The sequence below is a fragment of the Chlorocebus sabaeus genome, chromosome 6 (assembly GCF_047675955.1).
Source record: "Chlorocebus sabaeus isolate Y175 chromosome 6, mChlSab1.0.hap1, whole genome shotgun sequence".
Taxonomy (NCBI): domain Eukaryota; kingdom Metazoa; phylum Chordata; class Mammalia; order Primates; family Cercopithecidae; genus Chlorocebus; species Chlorocebus sabaeus.
This window is the reverse complement of record NC_132909.1, coordinates 3,049,775-3,067,819: the sequence shown is the minus strand read 5'-3', so window position 1 is coordinate 3,067,819 and position 18,045 is coordinate 3,049,775. Positions and strand designations below refer to the sequence as shown.

At 55.5% G+C, this 18,045-nt stretch overlaps 2 protein-coding genes across 5 annotated transcripts in view; one reads left to right on the top strand and one right to left on the bottom strand.

The window, feature by feature from the left end:
- Positions 1-7,114, top strand: part of BRSK1 (BR serine/threonine kinase 1) — a 29,077-nt gene extending 21,963 nt beyond the window's left edge. For both annotated transcript variants that reach the window (XM_038006360.2, XM_007998135.3), the window contains 6 exons: positions 93-462; positions 865-913; positions 1,008-1,131; positions 1,801-1,999; positions 2,796-2,885; positions 6,536-7,114. In XM_038006360.2, coding sequence (XP_037862288.1) covers positions 93-462; positions 865-913; positions 1,008-1,131; positions 1,801-1,999; positions 2,796-2,885; positions 6,536-6,693 — 990 coding nt within the window. In that variant the 3' untranslated portion in view covers positions 6,694-7,114. The remainder of the gene's footprint in view (positions 1-92; positions 463-864; positions 914-1,007; positions 1,132-1,800; positions 2,000-2,795; positions 2,886-6,535) is intronic.
- An 83-nt stretch (positions 7,115-7,197) lies between these two features.
- TMEM150B (transmembrane protein 150B) lies at positions 7,198-16,765 on the bottom strand. 3 transcript variants are annotated; one of them, XM_007998141.3, is made up of 7 exons: positions 14,820-16,765; positions 14,012-14,136; positions 13,459-13,518; positions 13,293-13,360; positions 12,941-13,068; positions 9,212-9,392; positions 7,198-7,667 (listed from the first exon to the last, which is right to left on the bottom strand). In XM_007998141.3, exons 2-7 carry the CDS (start codon positions 14,077-14,079, stop codon positions 7,471-7,473), a joined length of 702 nt encoding a protein of 233 aa, XP_007996332.3. In that variant the 5' UTR covers positions 14,080-14,136; positions 14,820-16,765; the 3' UTR covers positions 7,198-7,470. The 3 variants fall into 3 exon arrangements, with proteins under 3 accessions (XP_007996332.3, XP_072872023.1, XP_007996337.3); XM_073015922.1 differs by having other exon boundaries at positions 14,012-14,087; XM_007998146.3 differs by lacking the exon at positions 14,820-16,765 and adding an exon at positions 14,393-14,810.
- Positions 16,766-18,045: the final 1,280 nt, after the last annotated feature.

The following is an 18,045-nucleotide window of genomic DNA, read 5'->3' as shown; positions in this document are numbered from 1 at the left end:
ACCGGGCCAGCCTCCGTGAGTGTGTGTGTGTCTCCTAGCGCCTCCTGGGAGTTGTGGTCCCCTCGCTCATCTCAGTCTCCTCTCCTCTACAGAGTCCGGTCTTTTCCTTTTCACCGGAGCCTGGGGCTGGAGATGAGGCCCGAGGCGGGGGCTCCCCGACTTCCAAAACGCAGACGCTGCCTTCTCGGGGCCCCAGGGGTGGGGGTGCCGGGGAGCAGCCCCCGCCGCCCAGTGCCCGCTCCACACCCCTGCCCGGCCCCCCAGGCTCCCCGCGCTCCTCTGGCGGAACCCCCTTGCACTCGCCTCTGCACACGCCCCGGGCCAGTCCCACTGGGACCCCGGGGACAACACCACCCCCCAGCCCCGGCGGTGGCGTCGGGGGAGCCGCCTGGAGGAGTCGTCTCAACTCCATCCGCAACAGCTTCCTGGGCTCCCCTCGCTTTCACCGGCGCAAGATGCAGGGTATGGGGGCATGAACTGCTGAGTCCTAATGTGTGGAGAGGGCTAGGGGCTAAAAATCTGGTCCCAGGGATGTCCTTCTGGCGTGTCTAGAGAGGAAGGGACTGGGGGCCTGGATTCTCACGTTCTAGAGAAGAGGGGGTTTGGAGCAGAGGTGCACCTGTTGGGGAGGGAGGTGGGGCCTCTAGTTCCGGAGGAGGACCCCGATTGAAGGGCATGCCCCTTTGGGGCTCTGAATCACCTCCCATTGGCCCGTGGTTTGTGAGCCCCGTCCAGGAGGGATGGCTTGGCTGAGGCTGCAACTCCAGGATCTGGAACCCTGGGAGGGGGTGAGTGCAGGCCTGTGTGCTGGCAACTGGGACGGTGGACAGGTGTTGACCACGTTCTCTGCCTTCCCTCTACCAGTCCCTACCGCTGAGGAGATGTCCAGCTTGACGCCAGAGTCCTCCCCGGAGTGAGTCTAACAGGGAAGGAAAGAGTGGGGTTGCAGGAGATTCATGCCCTTGGCACCTTCCTAACCCTCCTCTAAACCATCCCCTCCCACTCAGGCTGGCAAAACGCTCCTGGTTCGGGAACTTCATCTCCTTGGACAAAGAAGAACAAATATTCCTCGTGCTAAAGGACAAACCTCTCAGTAGCATCAAAGCAGACATCGTCCATGCCTTTCTGTCGGTGAGGGGCCTGGGTCCCCATCGATCCCGGCCACCTCAGAACTACAAGTCCCAGCAGGCCCTGAGGCTAACCACCTTAGCATAGGCCTGGCTTTCTCCTGGGGCTCCTGGGATTTGTAGTTTTATGGCCAGAGTTAGGTAGATGTCGGTAGGCAGGAAAGATTTATCGTGGCCAGAGGCCTGGAATTGGGGAGGTAGGATACTGAATTGCACTGTCCCCAAAGATTGTTGAGTTCCCATTCCCCTACTGCGAGCTTTGAAACTAGCGAAAGAAACTTCCCAGGCAATTTTAAGGCTGCCCCATTGCTGGTCTGTGGTTTTTTGCCTAGGGGCCGATGGGACTTAGAGTTTCTGTGACAGATATGGCTTATGGGAAGCATTTGTAAAAGGAGCAAGCAGTGTTTCATGTGGTCTTGGAGTCTGAGGCTGTCACCTAGCTATCAGAGTCCTCGTGACATTAGGATTGGGTTGTCCAGCCATTCCTCCGTTACTTGCTGATAGGATAGAGAAAGCTACAAGTCCTTGCAGGCAGTGGGGCCTCCCAGTGCATTTCCTGTCCTCCTTTCCCTCCAGTGGCTCATGGGACTTGTAGTTCCTTGGCCACAGCGGGTTGCGGGGCTGGGTATCCGTTCCTTTGGCTCACCCCTTCCTGTGTTCCCACCTCGCTCAGATCCCCAGCCTGAGTCACAGTGTGCTGTCACAGACCAGCTTCAGGGCCGAGTACAAGGCCAGTGGCGGCCCCTCCGTCTTCCAAAAGCCAGTCCGCTTCCAGGTGGACATCAGCTCCTCTGAGGGTCCAGAGCCCTCCCCGCGACGGGACGGCAGTGGAGGCGGCGGCATCTACTCCGTCACCTTCACTCTCATCTCGGGTGAGTCTCTTGGCTAGGCTGCCCTCAGCCCAGTGCTGGGACCGTTCATGACAGCTCAGATAGTGTAGGAGCCCAGGAGTGCAGCTGCAAGAGGAGGAGGTGGTGTTCAGCTGGGGCCGAGTCTCTGTGCTCCTCCTCCCCACACGGACCCCCCCACAACCCCATCCTCTATTTCCCCAGTCTCATCAGCATTTCCCTGGCATTTACAGTGTAAATAATGAATGCATGATCTCCTTGAAGCTTCCAAGCAGCCTCTGAGGTGTTAGTAATCACCCATTTTACAGAGGAGAAAACTGAGTCATAGGGAGGTCAATGGATTTGGCCAGAGTCACACAATACACTGTGGTAGAGTTACAGCCCAACCCAGGCCTCTCGACTTCAGAGGAGAGAGCCCTGCTCTTCCTATTTACAATGGTAGAGCCAAAGGATGAAGACACAGCACACTGCTAATATCAGTCGGCCCAGGGCAGACATCACCAATTGATGGCAGTGCTTATTCCTGCTAAGCTCAGTGGCAGCCTCAGAAACTTTTAACTCCAGCAATAGTAACTATTTGAATAGAAACCAACACCTGTTATTTGAAGTTGAAGGTACGTGAGTTTGACTGTGTTCCTTAAATAGCAGCACAGACCCATTTGCACACCATGGATTGATGTGGCCCCAGCGGAGCAGGGGAGATGGAGACACAGAGGGGAAGGGTGGTTTGCTTGGTGGAGGGACTGGGTTCTGCAGGCTGGGACGGCCTTCCCCGTCCTGGACCCCCAGTCAGTGTTTTTCTGCCCGCCTGTCCCTCCAGGTCCCAGCCGTCGGTTCAAGCGAGTGGTAGAGACCATCCAGGCACAACTCCTGAGCACGCATGACCAGCCCTCCGTGCAGGCCCTGGCAGGTGGGGGACAGGGGCTGTGGGTGGTGGGGGCCATAGGTGGAGGGGGCCGTGGGGGGCGAGGCCTGTGGGGGGCGAGGCCCGTGGGGGGCGAGGCCCATGGGGGGCGGGGGCCGTGGGTGGAGGGGGCCGTGGGTGGCGGGGGCCGTGGGTGGAGGGGGCCGTGGGTGGCGGGGGCTGTGGGTGGTGGGGGCCGTGGGTGGTGGGGACCGTGGGTGGTGGGGACCGTGGGTGGTGGGAAGAGGTCCAGCATGAGCAGGTGCTCTGGGGTTTGGTTTGCAGAGGAGGCCCAGCTAGTGGGCTCCTTCACCATTGTCATAGCTGAGGTCTCATCTGCTGAGTTGTGAGCAGGTTCCCCGAGAGGCTGGGGCCTGAGGAGGGTCTCCCTAGCAACCTGAGGACTGGCTCCCAGGGGTCCCTAAGAAGACGACAGGCTCTGTGTTGGGGGTCGTGGAACATCCTGCCAACAGAGGTTCTGGACCTCTGTCTGGGAGGAGGGTGACCCACCGTCCTGGTTTGCTTGGGACTGAAGGGTGTTTCTGGGTTGCAGGGCTTTGAGTCTAAACCCAAGACAAATTGGCCACCTTCTCTGCAGGTCTCAGACATCACCTCAGTCTGGGGCTGGGGCCGAATGGTCCCTAGCAATCAGAATTCTAAGCTGAGTTCATGAGAATGTGCAAGATCTTGCTCTGGGGGATCCGGCCTTCCCGGGCTCCCAGTCCTGGTCATCAAAGACTCAAATCCTCTAGCAATCAGGGCACAGCAGAGGTTCGTTGTAAAGGTGTCTTAGCGTGTTCAGGCTACAATAAGAAAATACTGTACACTGGGTAACTTACAAACAACAGAAATTTATTGCTGACAATTCTGGAGGCTGGGAAGTCCAAGATAAGCCACCGGCAGCTTTGGTGTCTGGTGAGACCTGCTTCCTGGGTCACAGACAGCACGTTTGTGCTGTGTCTTCACATAGCAGAAGGGGCAAGGGAAGTCTCTGGGGCCTCCTTCCTAAGGACACTAACCCCATTCATGAAGGCCCCACCCTCATGACCTAATCACCTCCCAACTTGACTGCCTAATACCATCTCCCTGGGGTTGGGTTTTGGCACATGAATTTGGGAGGATGCCGTGTTCAGTCCACAGCATGGGGTGCGCCCGCCCAAGCAACCAGAGGTAGCCAGAATTCTCAAGGGAAGAGAGCGCCGGCCCCAGAAATCAGCCCTCATTCCTGAGACCACGGCGGTCCCTCCCCTAGGAACAAGGTCGCAGGGGACGCGGTGAAACAGCGTACGGGGCCCCATTGCAGGGCACATGGACAGCCGTCTGCTCTGAGGGAAGGCAGGCAGCATCAGCCTCATGGGGCCCAGGCCCCTTCCTGGACCCTGGACCCCTGTCGAAGGGAAACAGGGCCCAGTGTTGAGGCTAGGGACCAGGGCAGCTTTGGCCTTGTCACCAGAAACTCTGAGTGCCAGGGTCAGGTTTTTGGCTCTGCAGCCATGCTTCTCAACTCAGGGAGCTGGTTTCACCCGTGTGTGTTTCCTATGGCCTCCATCAACAAATGACACAGCCTCAGGAGCTGAAACAACACAAGTGATGATTATTGTACAGTCCTGGAGGTCAGACGTCCAACCCAGTCTCCACAGGCTAACACAGGGTGCCTGGAGGGCTGTGCTCCCTCCGGGAGGCTCTCGGGAAGAGTCTGTTTCCTTGTGGGTTCCAGTTCCTTGATGCTGCCCACACTCCTCTGGTTAAGGCCCCTTCCTCCATCTTCAAAGCCAGTGATGCCATATTTCCCTCTGACCGAACTTAGCTGGAAAATGGTGACTCAGCGGGACCTGCACAAATCTTCCAAGATAACCGCCCACCTCACGGTCCCTAACCTTCCCCACAGCACAGGGTCTCTTCTGCTCCGTCAGGGAACGTATCACAAGTTCTCGGTACTTGCATGTGGACATCTTCGGAGGGGGCTGTTACTCAGCCTAGCACAACCCCCCAGGGACATTTAGCAACGTGTGGAGATGCTTTTCCTCATCTCAACTGGGGAAAGCAGGGGGATGCCAGTGGCCTCTTGTGGGTGGAGGCCAGGGGTGCTGCAGAACATCCTATAGTTCACAGAACGGCCCCCCACGACCGCTGGGTCCCAAATGGCAATCGTGCTGAGGTGCAGAAACCCTCCTCTCATGGTTGCTAGGGGCAACCAGAAAGCAAATTAGGTCCACTGGACCCCGTTGCCAAGGAAAGCTGGCCTCAGCAACCAGGGGTCTCAAAAGGGGCACACCCTCGAAGATGTAGGACTAACAGGCACCCCGGGGGCTCAACCACCTGTCTCATAAAGGAGAATGGAGCGGGGGGGCCAGGCCTCCAAGTCATAGTGGTTGCTATGACAAGCCCCCCAGTTTTTGTTTTTTGAGACAGAGTCTCGCTCTGTCGTCCAGACTGGAGTGCAGTGGCGCGATCTCAGCTCACTGCAACTTCCACCTCCCAGGTTTCAAGTGATTCTCCCACCTCAGCCTCCCGAGTAGCTGGGATTACAGGTGCCCGCCACCACACCTGGCTAATTTTTGTATTTTTAGTAGAGATGGGGTTTCACCATGTTGGCCAGGCTGGTCTCAAACTCCTGACCTCAAATGATCTGCCTGCCTCGGCCTCCCAAAGTGCTGGGATTACAGGTGTGAGCCACCACGCCCAGTCACCCCCTCAGTTTTTTTGTTTGTTTGGTTTTTTAGTTTTTTTTGAGACAGAGTCTCGCTTGTCACCCAGGCTGGAGTGCAGTGGCGCGATCTCAGGTCACTGCAAGCTCCGCCTCCCAGGTTCATATCATTCTCCTGCCTCAGCCTCTCGAGTAGCTGGGACCACAGGCGCCCGCCACCACACCCTGCTTTTTTTGTATTTTTAGTAGAGACAGGGTTTCACCGTGTTAGCCAGGATGGTCTCCATCTCCTGACCTTGTGATCTGCCCGTCTTGGCCTCCCAAAGTGCTGGGATTACAGGCGTGAGCCACCACACCTGGCCTCCTCAGTTTGTCTTAAAAGAAAAACGAGGTCTCTGCCAGGGGACCTCAGGTAACATTCTGGGTCCCATGGAAATTGCTAGAGACCACCCAGCAACCAGTGTTTCCACCACAGTCCCCAAGAGGAGGTGGCCTCAGGACCCCAGAGAGAATGACCTGAGTCAGGCTGGCCCAGCATGAGGGGCCTGAGACCCCCGCTACCAGGAGGCTCCCTTGAGCCCATTTCCGTGTACACGTCTCTCTAACAACCAGGGTAGGAGTCGGGGGCCCTCTGGCTATGAACTTCGAGCACTGCCCTGGCGAGCTGTTTCTTAACAAATAGTATCAGAACCAGAATCTGAGAGTCTCCTAAAGTCAGGCCCAGCCCAGGTCTCCCTTGGACTAACCTGGCCCCAGGGTTGCGGGGGCACAGGGTGCAGCCCCCATCCTAGGGGAGCCAGGCCTTGTCACTTGGGGTATGTCCTCTGAGTAACCAAGTCTGGAGGCTTCAAGGCCAGGTGGTGGAGGGACTGGGTCTTACTGGGGATTGGAGCTGGAGCCTCAGGGTCACTGAGACCGACTGATAAGGAGACTCTGCCCCCATCTCCTGGTAATGGGAACCCCAACCCTGGGCTGTGGAACCCACGAAAAACCTCTTCCTACCTTGCAGATGAGAAAAATGGGGCCCAGACCCGGCCTGCTGGTGCCCCACCCCGAAGCCTGCAGCCCCCGCCCGGCCGCCCAGACCCAGAGCTGAGCAGCTCTCCCCGCCGAGGCCCCCCCAAGGACAAGAAGCTCCTGGCCACCAACGGGACCCCTCTGCCCTGACCCCAGGGGGCCGGGGAGGGAGGGGACCCCCCACCCCCCTTCCCTGCCCCCCAACTGTGAATCTGTAAATAAGGCCCAAGGAACATGTCGGGAGGGGGGTGGACACAAAAACCGGCCTTGCCCTGCAGGGATGGGGCTCCGCGGGCCGTGCCCAACTGGGGGTGGTTCTAGGGGAACAGGGGGCGGGGGAGCTGTTTCTATTTTATTTATTGATTAATTTATTATTTTATTTATGGATCAATCTCTCTGTGGGGTGGGGGAGGGACGGGAGCTGGTTGGGGTGGCTTAGCAGATCCGGACAGGGCCCTCTGTCCCTGTGTCGTCCCCAACCCCCTCTTCCTGGGCCCCTCCTCCCCTGGTCCTCCCCTTCACGACCTTCTGTACGGATTTGCTCTCCGGAAGGAATTCTGGTTTCGCGTGATCCTGCCTGCGTCCGTGTCTCTGATTCCGCCGGCGGCAAAAAAAAAAAAAAAAAAAAAAAGATAATAATAATAAATAGCCTTGATCAGGGACAGCTGGCTGGCCTTGGCCTCTCGCTTCCTGGGTGCCCAATTGCAGGGGCAGGGCCCAAAGGCGGGGACGGGGATGCTGGCTGCCACCAGCTGTTCAGAGGCCCTCCGCGCTGGCACACAGGTCCTCCGGCTCCAGGTCAGTCAGCGGCAGCCCCAGCCGGTCGGAGAGATCCCCAGTGGCTCATCTTGCTGCGTGTGGGGCACTGAGATTGGCCCCATCTTTCCTGCTTCACTGGTGAGGGCGAGGCCCAGGTCAGGGTGGCTGCTACAGCTGGACCGGCAGGGAGATGGGGGAGGCCGGCGGGGGGCTGAGGCTGGGCCACGGTTGAACACACAGGGTGCAGCTCTCCAGGACGGAGAAGTCAACGGCGAAGAGACCAAAGAGGGCGAACAGCAGCATGGCCACGGCCCACTCGCAGGCTGCAGAGACGCTGCGCAGCGAGCAGGCGTGGAGGACGATCACTGCCCAGGGTCAAGGGCCACACTGCTACCATGACAGACGGGGAGCCCGGCCTGGTCTCTGTGCCCCCTCGCGCTGGGGGGAGGCCATCTCTGAGTGTCCCCATCCTCAGCTATCCCCTTCCTCCATAACTCCGATGCTCTCCAGCCCGTCTCTATCTCAAGCTGCTTGCACACCTACTTGTCCAGGACACCCAGCTGCCATTGCTCCTCCCTCCAAACATGCAGAGTTTCCTAAATATGCCTCCCTCCCCACCGCCAGCCTCAGACTGTGCTTTGCAACTTTCTCCTGAACATCCACCCCGCTACCCAAGGCCCACAGGCACCTCCTGCTCACTCCCAGAGTCTAATCTCTTCCCTCTTCCCTGTAAAATCTATTTCTTTCTGAGTGTCCCTTCCTCCATGACAACTCCACCATCCACTCATGTGCCCCAGCAGACACTCCCGGCCCCCTCTTCATCCCTCTTGGCCAGCTGGTCACCCCAAGTCTTGTCCTGTCTGCCTTACCCATCTCTCTCCAGCCCTCTCCTGTCGCACCTTTCTCTCCTGTCTGCCCCGTCCCTTCTCTGGCTCTCGCATTCCACCAGCTTCTCAAGACCTTTTCCTGCTCTGCCAGCCCCTGCAGGTCCAGGCTCCAGCCTAGCAGAGACAGCTCTTGTTTTCTGGAACTTCTCTCACTGGAGCCACTCATCACCTCACCCCTCCCAGACAGTGTATTCCATTCATTCAGGGATTTCTAAGGGGGCTGAGAAGTGGTGGCTCATGCCTACAATCCGAGCCAAGGTGAGAGGCCAAGGTGGGAGGATTGCCTGAGGCTAGGAGTTCAAGACCAGTCTGGGCAACAGAGCAAGACCTGGTCTCTTTTTTTTTTTCTGAGAGGGCATCTCGCTCTGTCCCCCAGGCTGGAGTGCAGTGGTGGGATCTCGGTTCACTGCAAGCTCCGCCTCCCAGGTTCACGCCATTCTCCTGCCTCAGCCTCCCGAGTAGCTGAAATTACAGGCGTCCGCCACCACGCCTGGCTAATTTTTTGTATTTTTAGTAGAGACGGGGTTTCACCGTGTTAGCCAGGATGGTCTCAAACTCCTGACCTTGTGATCCACCCACCTCAGCCTCCCAAAGTGCTGGGATTACAGGCGTGAGCCACCGCGCCCGGCGTGGGACTGTTCTTGGTATATCATTCTTCCAGTATTTACTGATCACTCTACATATGTCAGGCACAGATCTAAGCACCGTGTGCATATTATCCTATCCACTCACAACCCTGAGGTCAGCCTGTCGTTATCCACATTTGAGGGACGAGGAAACCATTGACACCAAGAAGTAACAGCCCGCGGAAGATTCCCCCAGCTAGTGTGTGGAGGACAGGGCATTCCAACCTGGACAACGTGACCCCAAAGTCGGCCTTCTCGACGACAAAGCCATAATCCTGTGCAAATGTTGAAGCCCAGAGAAAGGAAGAGACGTCCCCAGTGACACACAGCCAGACAGGAAGACCGATTCCGGTGAAGAGCCACCCCCAACCCCTACCCCCGATACAAGGAGGATACTGGCCACAATGAGGATGGTGCAGAAGCTGCAGAGGCCCAGACGGAGTGGCCCGATCCAGGGAGCCCCGGGCTGGGGCAGGTTCTTCAGCCTCCACAGGAGGAGTTGCAGCCAGAAGTAGACGTTACCCAAAATGAAGGCAAGGAAGGCCCCTGCTAAGTGCGTAGGCCGCTGGTTCTTTTCCTGGGAGGAGAAGGGAGGAGTTGGGAGGGAGACTCTGGGAAGGAGGGTAAGGGGCACCAGAGGGCCAGGGCCTTTCACCAACGTCGTAGACAGTGATCGCCAACTTTCCATACCCAGTGATGGGCTTGTTAAGCACGTCGGCTACTGTCAGCTCCACAAGGGCAGGCGTTTAAATCTGTTGTTCATGCTATAGCCTCAATTCCTAGGACACTGATTGGCACATAGCAAATGCTCTGTAAATATGAGTGGAATACATCTTGCATTCTCAAGGCAGAGGACAGATATTTCCCCAAAAAAATTGGTCTTGCAGGTGAAAAATTCTTAAATATTAACAGTTGTATGTGACTCACAGATACACAGCATAATATTCCATTAAAATTTTAAAATACTTAAAATTTCGGCCTGGTATGATGGCTCACCTCTGTATTCTCAGCTCTTTGGAACGTGAAGCAGGCGGGTCACTTAGAGCTCAGGAGTTTGAGACCCACCTGGGCAACATGGCAAAATCTTGTCTCTACAAAAAATACAAATATTGCCGGGCACGGTGGCTCACGCCTGTAATCTCAGCACTTTGGGAGGCCAAGGTGGGTAGATTACTTGAGGTCAGGAGTTCGAGACCAACCTGGCCAACATGGTGAAACCCCATCTCTACTAAAAATACAAAAAATTAGCCGGGCGTGGTGGCAGGCACCTGTAATCCCAGCTACTCAGGAGGCTGAAGCAGGAGAATCGCTTGAACCCGGGAGGCAGAGGTTGCAGCAAGCCAAGATCGTACCATTGCACTCCAGCCTGGGTGACAAGAGCGAGACTCCGTCTCAAGAAAAAAAAAAAAAAAATACAAATATTAGCTGGGCATGGTGGCTCAGGCCTGTAATCCCAGCTACTCAGGAGGCTGAGGCTGGAGGATTACTTGAGCCCAGGAAGCAGAGGTTGTAGTGATCTGAGATGGCACCATCGCACACCAGCCTGGGCAACAGCGCAAGATTCCATCTCAAAAATAAACAAACAAATAATAAATAAATAAAATAAATACTTAAAATTTCATGGGGAGGCCAGGCGCGGTGGCTCAAGCCTGTAATCCCAGCACTTTGGGAGGCTGAGACGGGCGGATCACGAGGTCAGGAGATTGAGATCATCCTGGCTAACCCGGTGAAACCCTGTCTCTACTAAAAATTACAAAAAACTAGCCGGACGAGGTGGCGGGCGCCTGTAGTCCCAGCTACTCAGGAGGCTGAGGCAGGAGAATGGCGGGAACCCGGGAGGCGGAGTTTGCAGTGAGCTGAGATCTGGCCACTACTCCGTCTCAAAAAAAAAAAAAAAAAAAAATCATGGGAAGAGGGGACAACCAGGGGGAAATGTCTAAAAATACTCCTTAGAGGAACAAGATAATAACAACAGGTTGAGAGCTGGGCACAGTGACTCATGCCTGTAATCCCAACACTTAGTGAGGCCAAGGTGGGCAGATCACTTGAGGTCAGGAGTTTGAGATCAGCCTGGCCAACATGGTGAAACCTTGTCTCTACTAAAAATGCAAAAATTAGCCGGGTGTGGTGGTGAGCGCCTGTAATCCCAGCTACTCCGGAAGCTGAAGTAGGAGAGTCACTTGAACCCGGGAGATGGAATTTGCAGTAAACCAGGATCTCACCACTGCACTCCAGCCTGGGCCACAGGGCAAGACTCTGTCTCAAATACATAAATAAACAAACAGTTGCAGAGCACATTGGGAGGCGGAGGCGGGTGGATCATTTGAAGTCAGGAGTTCAAGACCAGCCTGGCCAACATGGTGAAATCCCATCTCTACTAAAAATACAAAACAAAAAAAATTTAGCCGGGTGTGGTGGTGGGTGCCTATAGTCCCAGATACTTGGTAGGTTGAGGTAGGAGAATCACTTGAACCCGGCAGGCGGAGGTTGCAGTGAGCCAAGATCATGCTACCGCACTCCAGTCTGGGTGACAGAGCAAGACTCCATCTCATATATATATATATGTATATACACACACGTACATATATACACATACATATATGTACATCTGTACACATATGTACACGTATGTACATCTATACACATATATGTACATGTGTGTACATCTATACACATATAAGTGCATGTGTGTACATCTATACACATATATGTACATATATATACACATATACACACACATACACACACACATATATATATTCTCTGTGGTCCACGGGCAATAAGGACAGACCTAGCTAGAGTCTTTATGGAGATGGAATGAAGTCATGTACAAAATGGAACGCCTGCTGCCAATGGCTGCCAGATGTTCAGTCAATTGCCTAACATGAAGAATGAGTAAATCTCAGTCATTTCTTTTTTGAGACAGGGTCTCACTCTGTTCCCCAGGCTGGAGGGCAGTGACACAATCACAGCTCACTGCAGCCTCGACCTCCTGGGCTCAAGCAATCCTCTATCTTCCCACCTCAGCCTCCTGCATAGCTGGGACTGCGGGTCACGCCACCACACCTGGCTAATTATTTTTTGTAGAGACAGAGTCTTGCTATGTTGTCCAGGCTGGTCTTGAACTCCTGGGCTCAAGCCTCCGCCTGCCAAAGTCCTGGGATTACAGGTATGAACCACTGTGCCCAGACTCAGTAATTTCTTTTCTTTTCTTTCTTTCTTTCTTTCTTTTTTCTTTTCTTTTTTTGAGACTGAGTCTCACTCTTGTGGCCCAGGCTAGAGTGTAATGGCATGGTCTTGGCTCACTGCAACCTCCACCTCCTGGGTTCAAGCGATTCTCCTGCCTCAGCCTCCTGAGTAGCTGGGATTACAGGCACCTGCCACCACCCCTGGCTAATTTTTTGTATTTTTAGTAGAGACAGGGTTTCACCATGTTGGCCAGTCTGGTCTCCAACTCCCGATCTCAGGTGATCCACCCGCCTTGGCCTCCCAAAGTGCTGGGATTACAGCCATGAGCCACAGAGCCCAGCCAGTAATTTCATCTTTTTTTTTTTTTTAGGGAAGTCTCGCTCTTATCCCCCAGATTTGAGTGCAATGGCTCGATCTCGGCTCACTGCAACCTCCACCTCCCGGGTTCAAATGATTCTCCTGCCTGTGCCTCCCAAGTAGCTGGGACTAAGTCGCCTGCCACCACACCCGGCTACTTTTTGTATATTTTAGTAGAGACGAGGTTTCACCATGTTGGCCAGGCTGATCTCGAACTCCTCATCTCAAATGATCTGCCCGCCTCGGCCTTCCAAAGTGCTGAGATTACAGGCGTGAGCCACTGCGCCTGGCCCAGTAATTTCATCATTAAATGAGCTGGGGAGAGGGGCTGGCAGAAAATTATCCCAACCTCCTCGAAGTCAAAGAAGTCCGACATACAAACAGCCTCGTTGGGAGTGCCCCATTCAGAAAGCAAAGGAATCCAGCCGGTCCAAGGCCACTGGCCAAAGAAAAATACAAGTCCCAGGAGGCCGCGCGGGAACTAGCCGCGAGACAATAAGCCTATGTCCGCGGGGCATGCTGGGAGTTGTAGTTCCAGATGCCGGAGAGGGCAGACTCTGGGCACCGACTGGGTCTCACCTGGAAATTGCCTACCACGGAGGTGCCCAGGGCACAGAGAAGACCCGTCCATAGGATCAGCTGGTTAGGCCACCTTCCGACGCCCCAGTCCCGGAGCTGGTGGTAACGGACAACGCAGATCCACGCGGCTGGGAGGAGAGGGGAGAAGGAAGTAGGAGGGAGACCCACCCGGGACTCCTGGGACCCAGCGAGGGAAGAGAGGGGAACAAAGTGAGGGAGAAGGCGGCAAACTCCCGGATTTGGGGGAAGGAGGGGCCTGGGGCATGGACTCCTGGGTTTGAGAAAGGAGCCGTCTGGGAGCTCGCTTGGCGGGGCTGGGGAGCACTGAACCAAAGGGCTAAGCAATATTTACCCAGAGCAGCTCCCATATTGAGCACCTGGCTGAAGATGCAGCTCTGAGGGGGGAAGGATCCGCAGATGCTGGGGAAGACAAAGGGGTCATCCTGGGCCATCCAAGCCAGGGCCCCACTTTCCTGCAGCGGCAGTACCCCCAAATCCCTACCCTCGGGCAGGACTACCTGATGTAGGGAAAGCCTTTGCTGAGGTCCACCGTCCTGTTGGTCACTGCAATGGCAAAACTACGGGGGAAATCAGAGTGAGTGAGCGACTCTCACCAACAACTTTTCCTTCTGACCAAACAAACAAGGACTTCTAGCTCTCTCCACCCTCAGATCAGGAGTCCAGACCCCCAGCCCCTCCACCCTCAGACCCAGGAGTCCAGACCCCCAGCCCCTCCTCCTTCAGACCAGGAGTCCAGACCCCCCAGCCCCTCCTCCCTCAGACCCAGGAGTCCAGACCCCCCAGCCCCTCCTCCCTCAGACCAGGAGTCCAGGCCCCAGTCCCTCCTCCCTCAGACCAGGAGTCCAGGCCCCAGCCCCTCCTCCCTCAGACCCGGGAGTCCAGACCCCCAGCCCTTCCTCCCTCAGACCCGGGAGTCCAGACCCCCCAGCCCCTCCTCCCTCAGACCCAGGTGTCAAGGCCCCCAACCCCTTCCTCCCTCAGACCCAGAAATCCAGGCCCCAGCGCCCTCCACCCTCAGACCCAGGAGTCCATCATGCCTCTGACACTCACACGATCCAGACGCCAGAGATAGCCCAGACAGCTAGGAAGATGGGCATCAGCGACAAGTAGCCCCACATGCCGAGCTCTGCAGGTGAAGGAGCGGGGCTGAGGCAGGACACCTGTCTCTCTCACACCTGAAGAACCAGCCCTCAAGGAGGGCCCAGGTGCATGAGATTGTGGCCCCAACCACTAGGCCCCCCTTGGCTCTCAGGCAGAAGTCACGGGTGGGGGTCTGATCTAATTGGCCAGCTCTCCACTCCAGGCAATTTCCCCACCTATCTCGCAGTGTTCAACCCTATCTCACGCATTCTTCTGCTTGGGGAGTTTCTTCCTGTCCTCCCAGCCCCTCCTTGCACCTCCCAGCCTCCAGGGCCTCCCTGAGATGCTCACCTCTCCAGGCTCCCTGGGGCTCTCAGTCCTGGGACTGGGGCTGGGTGAGCTTGGGGAAGAAGGGCTGGCATTCGGGATGGGGCTCAGGCAGGCCAAGGCAGAGGCAAAGTCCGGGTTGGATCGCTGGAGGGCTGCCTGGGGTCTTGGGTCTGACCCACACTTCCTGAGGGGCTCTCTACCCCCAAACCACCATGTCCTGTCTCCTCAGAACCTAGCAGGCAGCACCTTAGCTTCAGGGGCCCCTAACTTCCTTCCTCTAGCTTTGTGGGTTCAACGTCCAAAGTCTCAGCCCTTCCCTCCCCAGGAACCAGGAATCTGAGCCTCCAGCTCTCTCCAACCTGGAAGACCCAGAATTCCAGGGCCCCAGTTCCTCCTGGAATACAGATATTCTTCTCCAGCTTCTGAGGTCCACCCTCCCAGCTCTTACCTACTCGGGTACCCAAGAGTGAGGGCCTCAGGTCGGCCTGCTCTCTGGGTGCAGCTTCTGTTTCTGGTCTGTGAGATACGGAGCCCTGATGACCCCGCCTCCTCCCCTCCGCTCTCCTTCTCCTTCCTCTCACCCTTCCCCTTTTCCCTGCTGGAGTTCCCCAGGCAGGCTGAGCGTGGGTGGGAAGGGAGCTCTCAGCGACGACATCTCCATCCGAAAATCCCTCCAGCCAGCCAAAGACTGCTTCTGCCACCTGACCCTTTTCCTTCTCTCTCCCAACAGCCACCTTCAGCTTCTGACCTCTTCCCAGCTTGGTACTTAGGGATTTGGGGTCATGGCCTCCTCCTTCTTCCCAGGAGCCAGGAGTCCAGTCCCTCAGTCCCTCCTCCCTCAAACCCAGGGTCAGACCTCTAGGCCCTCCTTCTTTAGACTCTGGAGTCCCTGCCTCTGACATTCACGAGGTCCAAACCCCGAGATAGCCCAGCTAGCAGGGACAGGGACAGGTAAGCCTCACATGCTAGGCTCTGCAGGGGAATGAGGGGCTGAAGCCAGGCCCCTCTCTTTCCTCTCTCTCTCTCCTCCCCTTCACACCTGAAGAACCAGCACCTTGAAGAGGGCGCAGGTGCATGAGATTGTGGCCGTGGCCTCTGGGCCCCCATTGGCTCTCAAGCAGAAGTCACAGGAGGGGGTCTGATCTAATCAGCCGGCTCTCCTCCACTCCAGGCAATTTCTCCACCTGTTTCAGTATTCAGTCTTAGCTCACACATCCTCCTGCTTGGGGAGTTTCTCCCTGCTCTCCCAGCCCCTCCGTGCACTTGCCAGCCTCCAGGGTCTCCCCAGGATGCTCACCTCTCCAAGCTTCCTGGGGCTCTCAGTCCTGGGGGTGGGGCTGGGTGAGCTCGGGGAAGAAGGGCTGGCATTTGGGGTGGGGCTCAGGCAGACATCCTGCAGAGGCAAAGTCCAGGCTGCAGGACTGCCTGGGTCCTTTGGTCTCATGGCCACTTCCTAAGGGCTGTCTATCCCCAAACCACTGTGTCCTGTCTCCTTAGAACCTAACAGGCAGCACTTTAGCTTTGGGGGCCCCTAACTTCCTTCCTCTAGTTTTGGGTATTCAACATCCAAACTCTCAGCCCTGTCCTCCCCTGGACTCAGGTCTGAGCCTCCACCCTTGGGGACCCAGGAGTCCAAGCTCCAACTCCTTCCTCCTTCCCCAAGATGCGAGAGTCCAGGCCCCCAGAACTCTTCCCTTAGACACAGAAGTCCCAGCCGCCTCCTCCCTCAGTATGCCACCTTGTTTCTTTTAATGGATGTAAAATCCATATAACATTAGCCATTTTGAAGTGTATGATTCGGCCAGGCGCTGTGGCTTATGCCTGTAATCCCAGCAGTTTGGGAGACCGAGGCGGGCGGATCACCTGAGATCAGGAGTTTGAGACTAGCCTGGCCAACATGGTGAAACCCCATCTCTACTAAAAATGCAAAAATTAGCTGGGTGTGGTGGCAGGCGCCTGTAATCCTAGCTATTCCAGAGATTGAGGCGGGAGAATCCCTTGAACCCAGGAAGCAGAAGTTGCAGTCAGCCCAGATTGTGCCATTGCACTCCAGCCTGGGCGACAAGAACAAAACTCTGTCTCAGAAAAAAGAAAAAAAATGTGCGACTCAGCGACATTAGTGCACTCCCAATGTTATGCAACCATCGCCTCTTTCTTTCTTTCTTTTTGTTTTTTTTTTGGTTTTTTTTTTGAGATGGAGTCTCTCTCTGTCACCAAGACTGGAGTGCAGTAGCGCAATCTCAGCTCACTGCTTCCTGGGTTCAAGTGATTCTCCTGCCTCAGCCTCCTGAGTAGCTGGGATTACAGGCATGCGCCACCACACCTGGCTAATTTTTGTATTTTTAGTAGAGATGGGGTTTAACCATGTTGGCCAGGCTGGTCTCGAACTCCCAACCTCAGGTAATCCACCCGCCTCAGCCTCTCAAAGTGCTGGGATTACAGGCGTGAGCAACCATGCCCGGCCTTTTTTTTTTTTTTTTTTTTTCCTGAAACAGAGTCTCCCTCTATCGCCCACGCTGGAGTGCAGTGGTGCAATCTTGGCTCACTGGGACCTCCACCTCCTGGGTTCAAGTGATTCTCATGCCTCAGTCTCCCAAGTAGCTGAGATTACAGGTGCCTACCTCAATGCCTGGCTAATTTTTGCATTTTTTGATAAACACAGAGTTTCACCATGTTGGCCAGACTGGCCTCAAACTGCTGACCTCAAGTGATCCACCTGCCTCAGCCTCCCAAAGTGCTGGGATTACAGGTGGGAGCCATCGCACCCAGCCCCTGTCTGGTGTCTTTTATGCTCAGTGTAATGTTTTTGAGATTCATCCATGTTGTAGTATGTATTAGTGTTTCATTCCTTTATTTTATTTTTTTATTTTTTAAACAGCCAGGGTCACCTGGGCAAGGTGGCTCACACCTGTAGACCCAGCACTTTGGGAGGCTGAGGCAGGTGGATCACCTGAGGTTAGGAGTTCGAGACCAGCCTGGCCAACATGGTGAAAACCCGTCTCTACTAAAAATACAAAAAAATTAGCTCAGTGGCTGGGCATGGTGGCTCACGCCTGTAATCCCAGCACTTTGGGAGACCAAGGCGGGCGGATCATGAGATCAGGAGTTTGAGACCAGCCTGGCCAACACAGTGAAACCCCGTCTCTACTAAAAATACAAAAATTCACCGGGTGTGATGGCGCATGTCTGTTGTCCCAGCTACTCGGGAGGCTGAGGCAGGAGAATCGCTTGAACCTGTGAGGCAGAGCTTGCAGTGAGCTGAGATCGCGCCACTACACTCCAGCCTGGGCGACAGAGTGAGACTCCATCTCCAAAAATTAATAAAATAAAATAAAGTAAAATAAATATAAAAAATAAAATAAAATAAAATAAAATAAAATAAAATAAAATAAATCCTGTCCCAGTGGGGCTGATAGAGAGCAAAGCTCTCCAAGTTCCCCTCACCCCTTCTGCCTCCAAACGCCTCTCCTCTGGGTCTGGTCATCCTCCTTTCACTTCTTTTTCCGGAAGTCTCCGTTTGCCCAGACATGAACCTGAGCCATCCCCTGCCCTCAGTGGGGTCCCTGTCTGTAGGCAACACAGATAATCAGCAGGTGACAACTCCCCTAGAGGAAGTCACACAAGGCTATGAGGGAGCCCAGGGAAGGGAGGCGTCCGTGCTACCTGCTCCTCCG

What these genes read in the sequence shown, in the direction of transcription:
- TMEM150B (XM_073015922.1), bottom strand. Translation starts at nt 15,273, where the DNA reads ATGTCAGAGGCAGGGACTCCAGAGTCTAAAGAAGGAGGGCCTAGAGGT. An exon ending in ACTCTTGGGTACCCGAGTAG is followed by an intron (nt 14,088 to 14,819) that starts GTAAGAGCTGGG and finishes CTTCACCTGCAG; the next exon opens with AGCTCGGCATGTGGGGCTAC. An exon ending in CCGTGGTAGGCAATTTCCAG is followed by an intron (nt 9,393 to 12,940) that starts GTGAGACCCAGT and finishes TTCTCCTCCCAG; the next exon opens with GAAAAGAACCAGCGGCCTAC.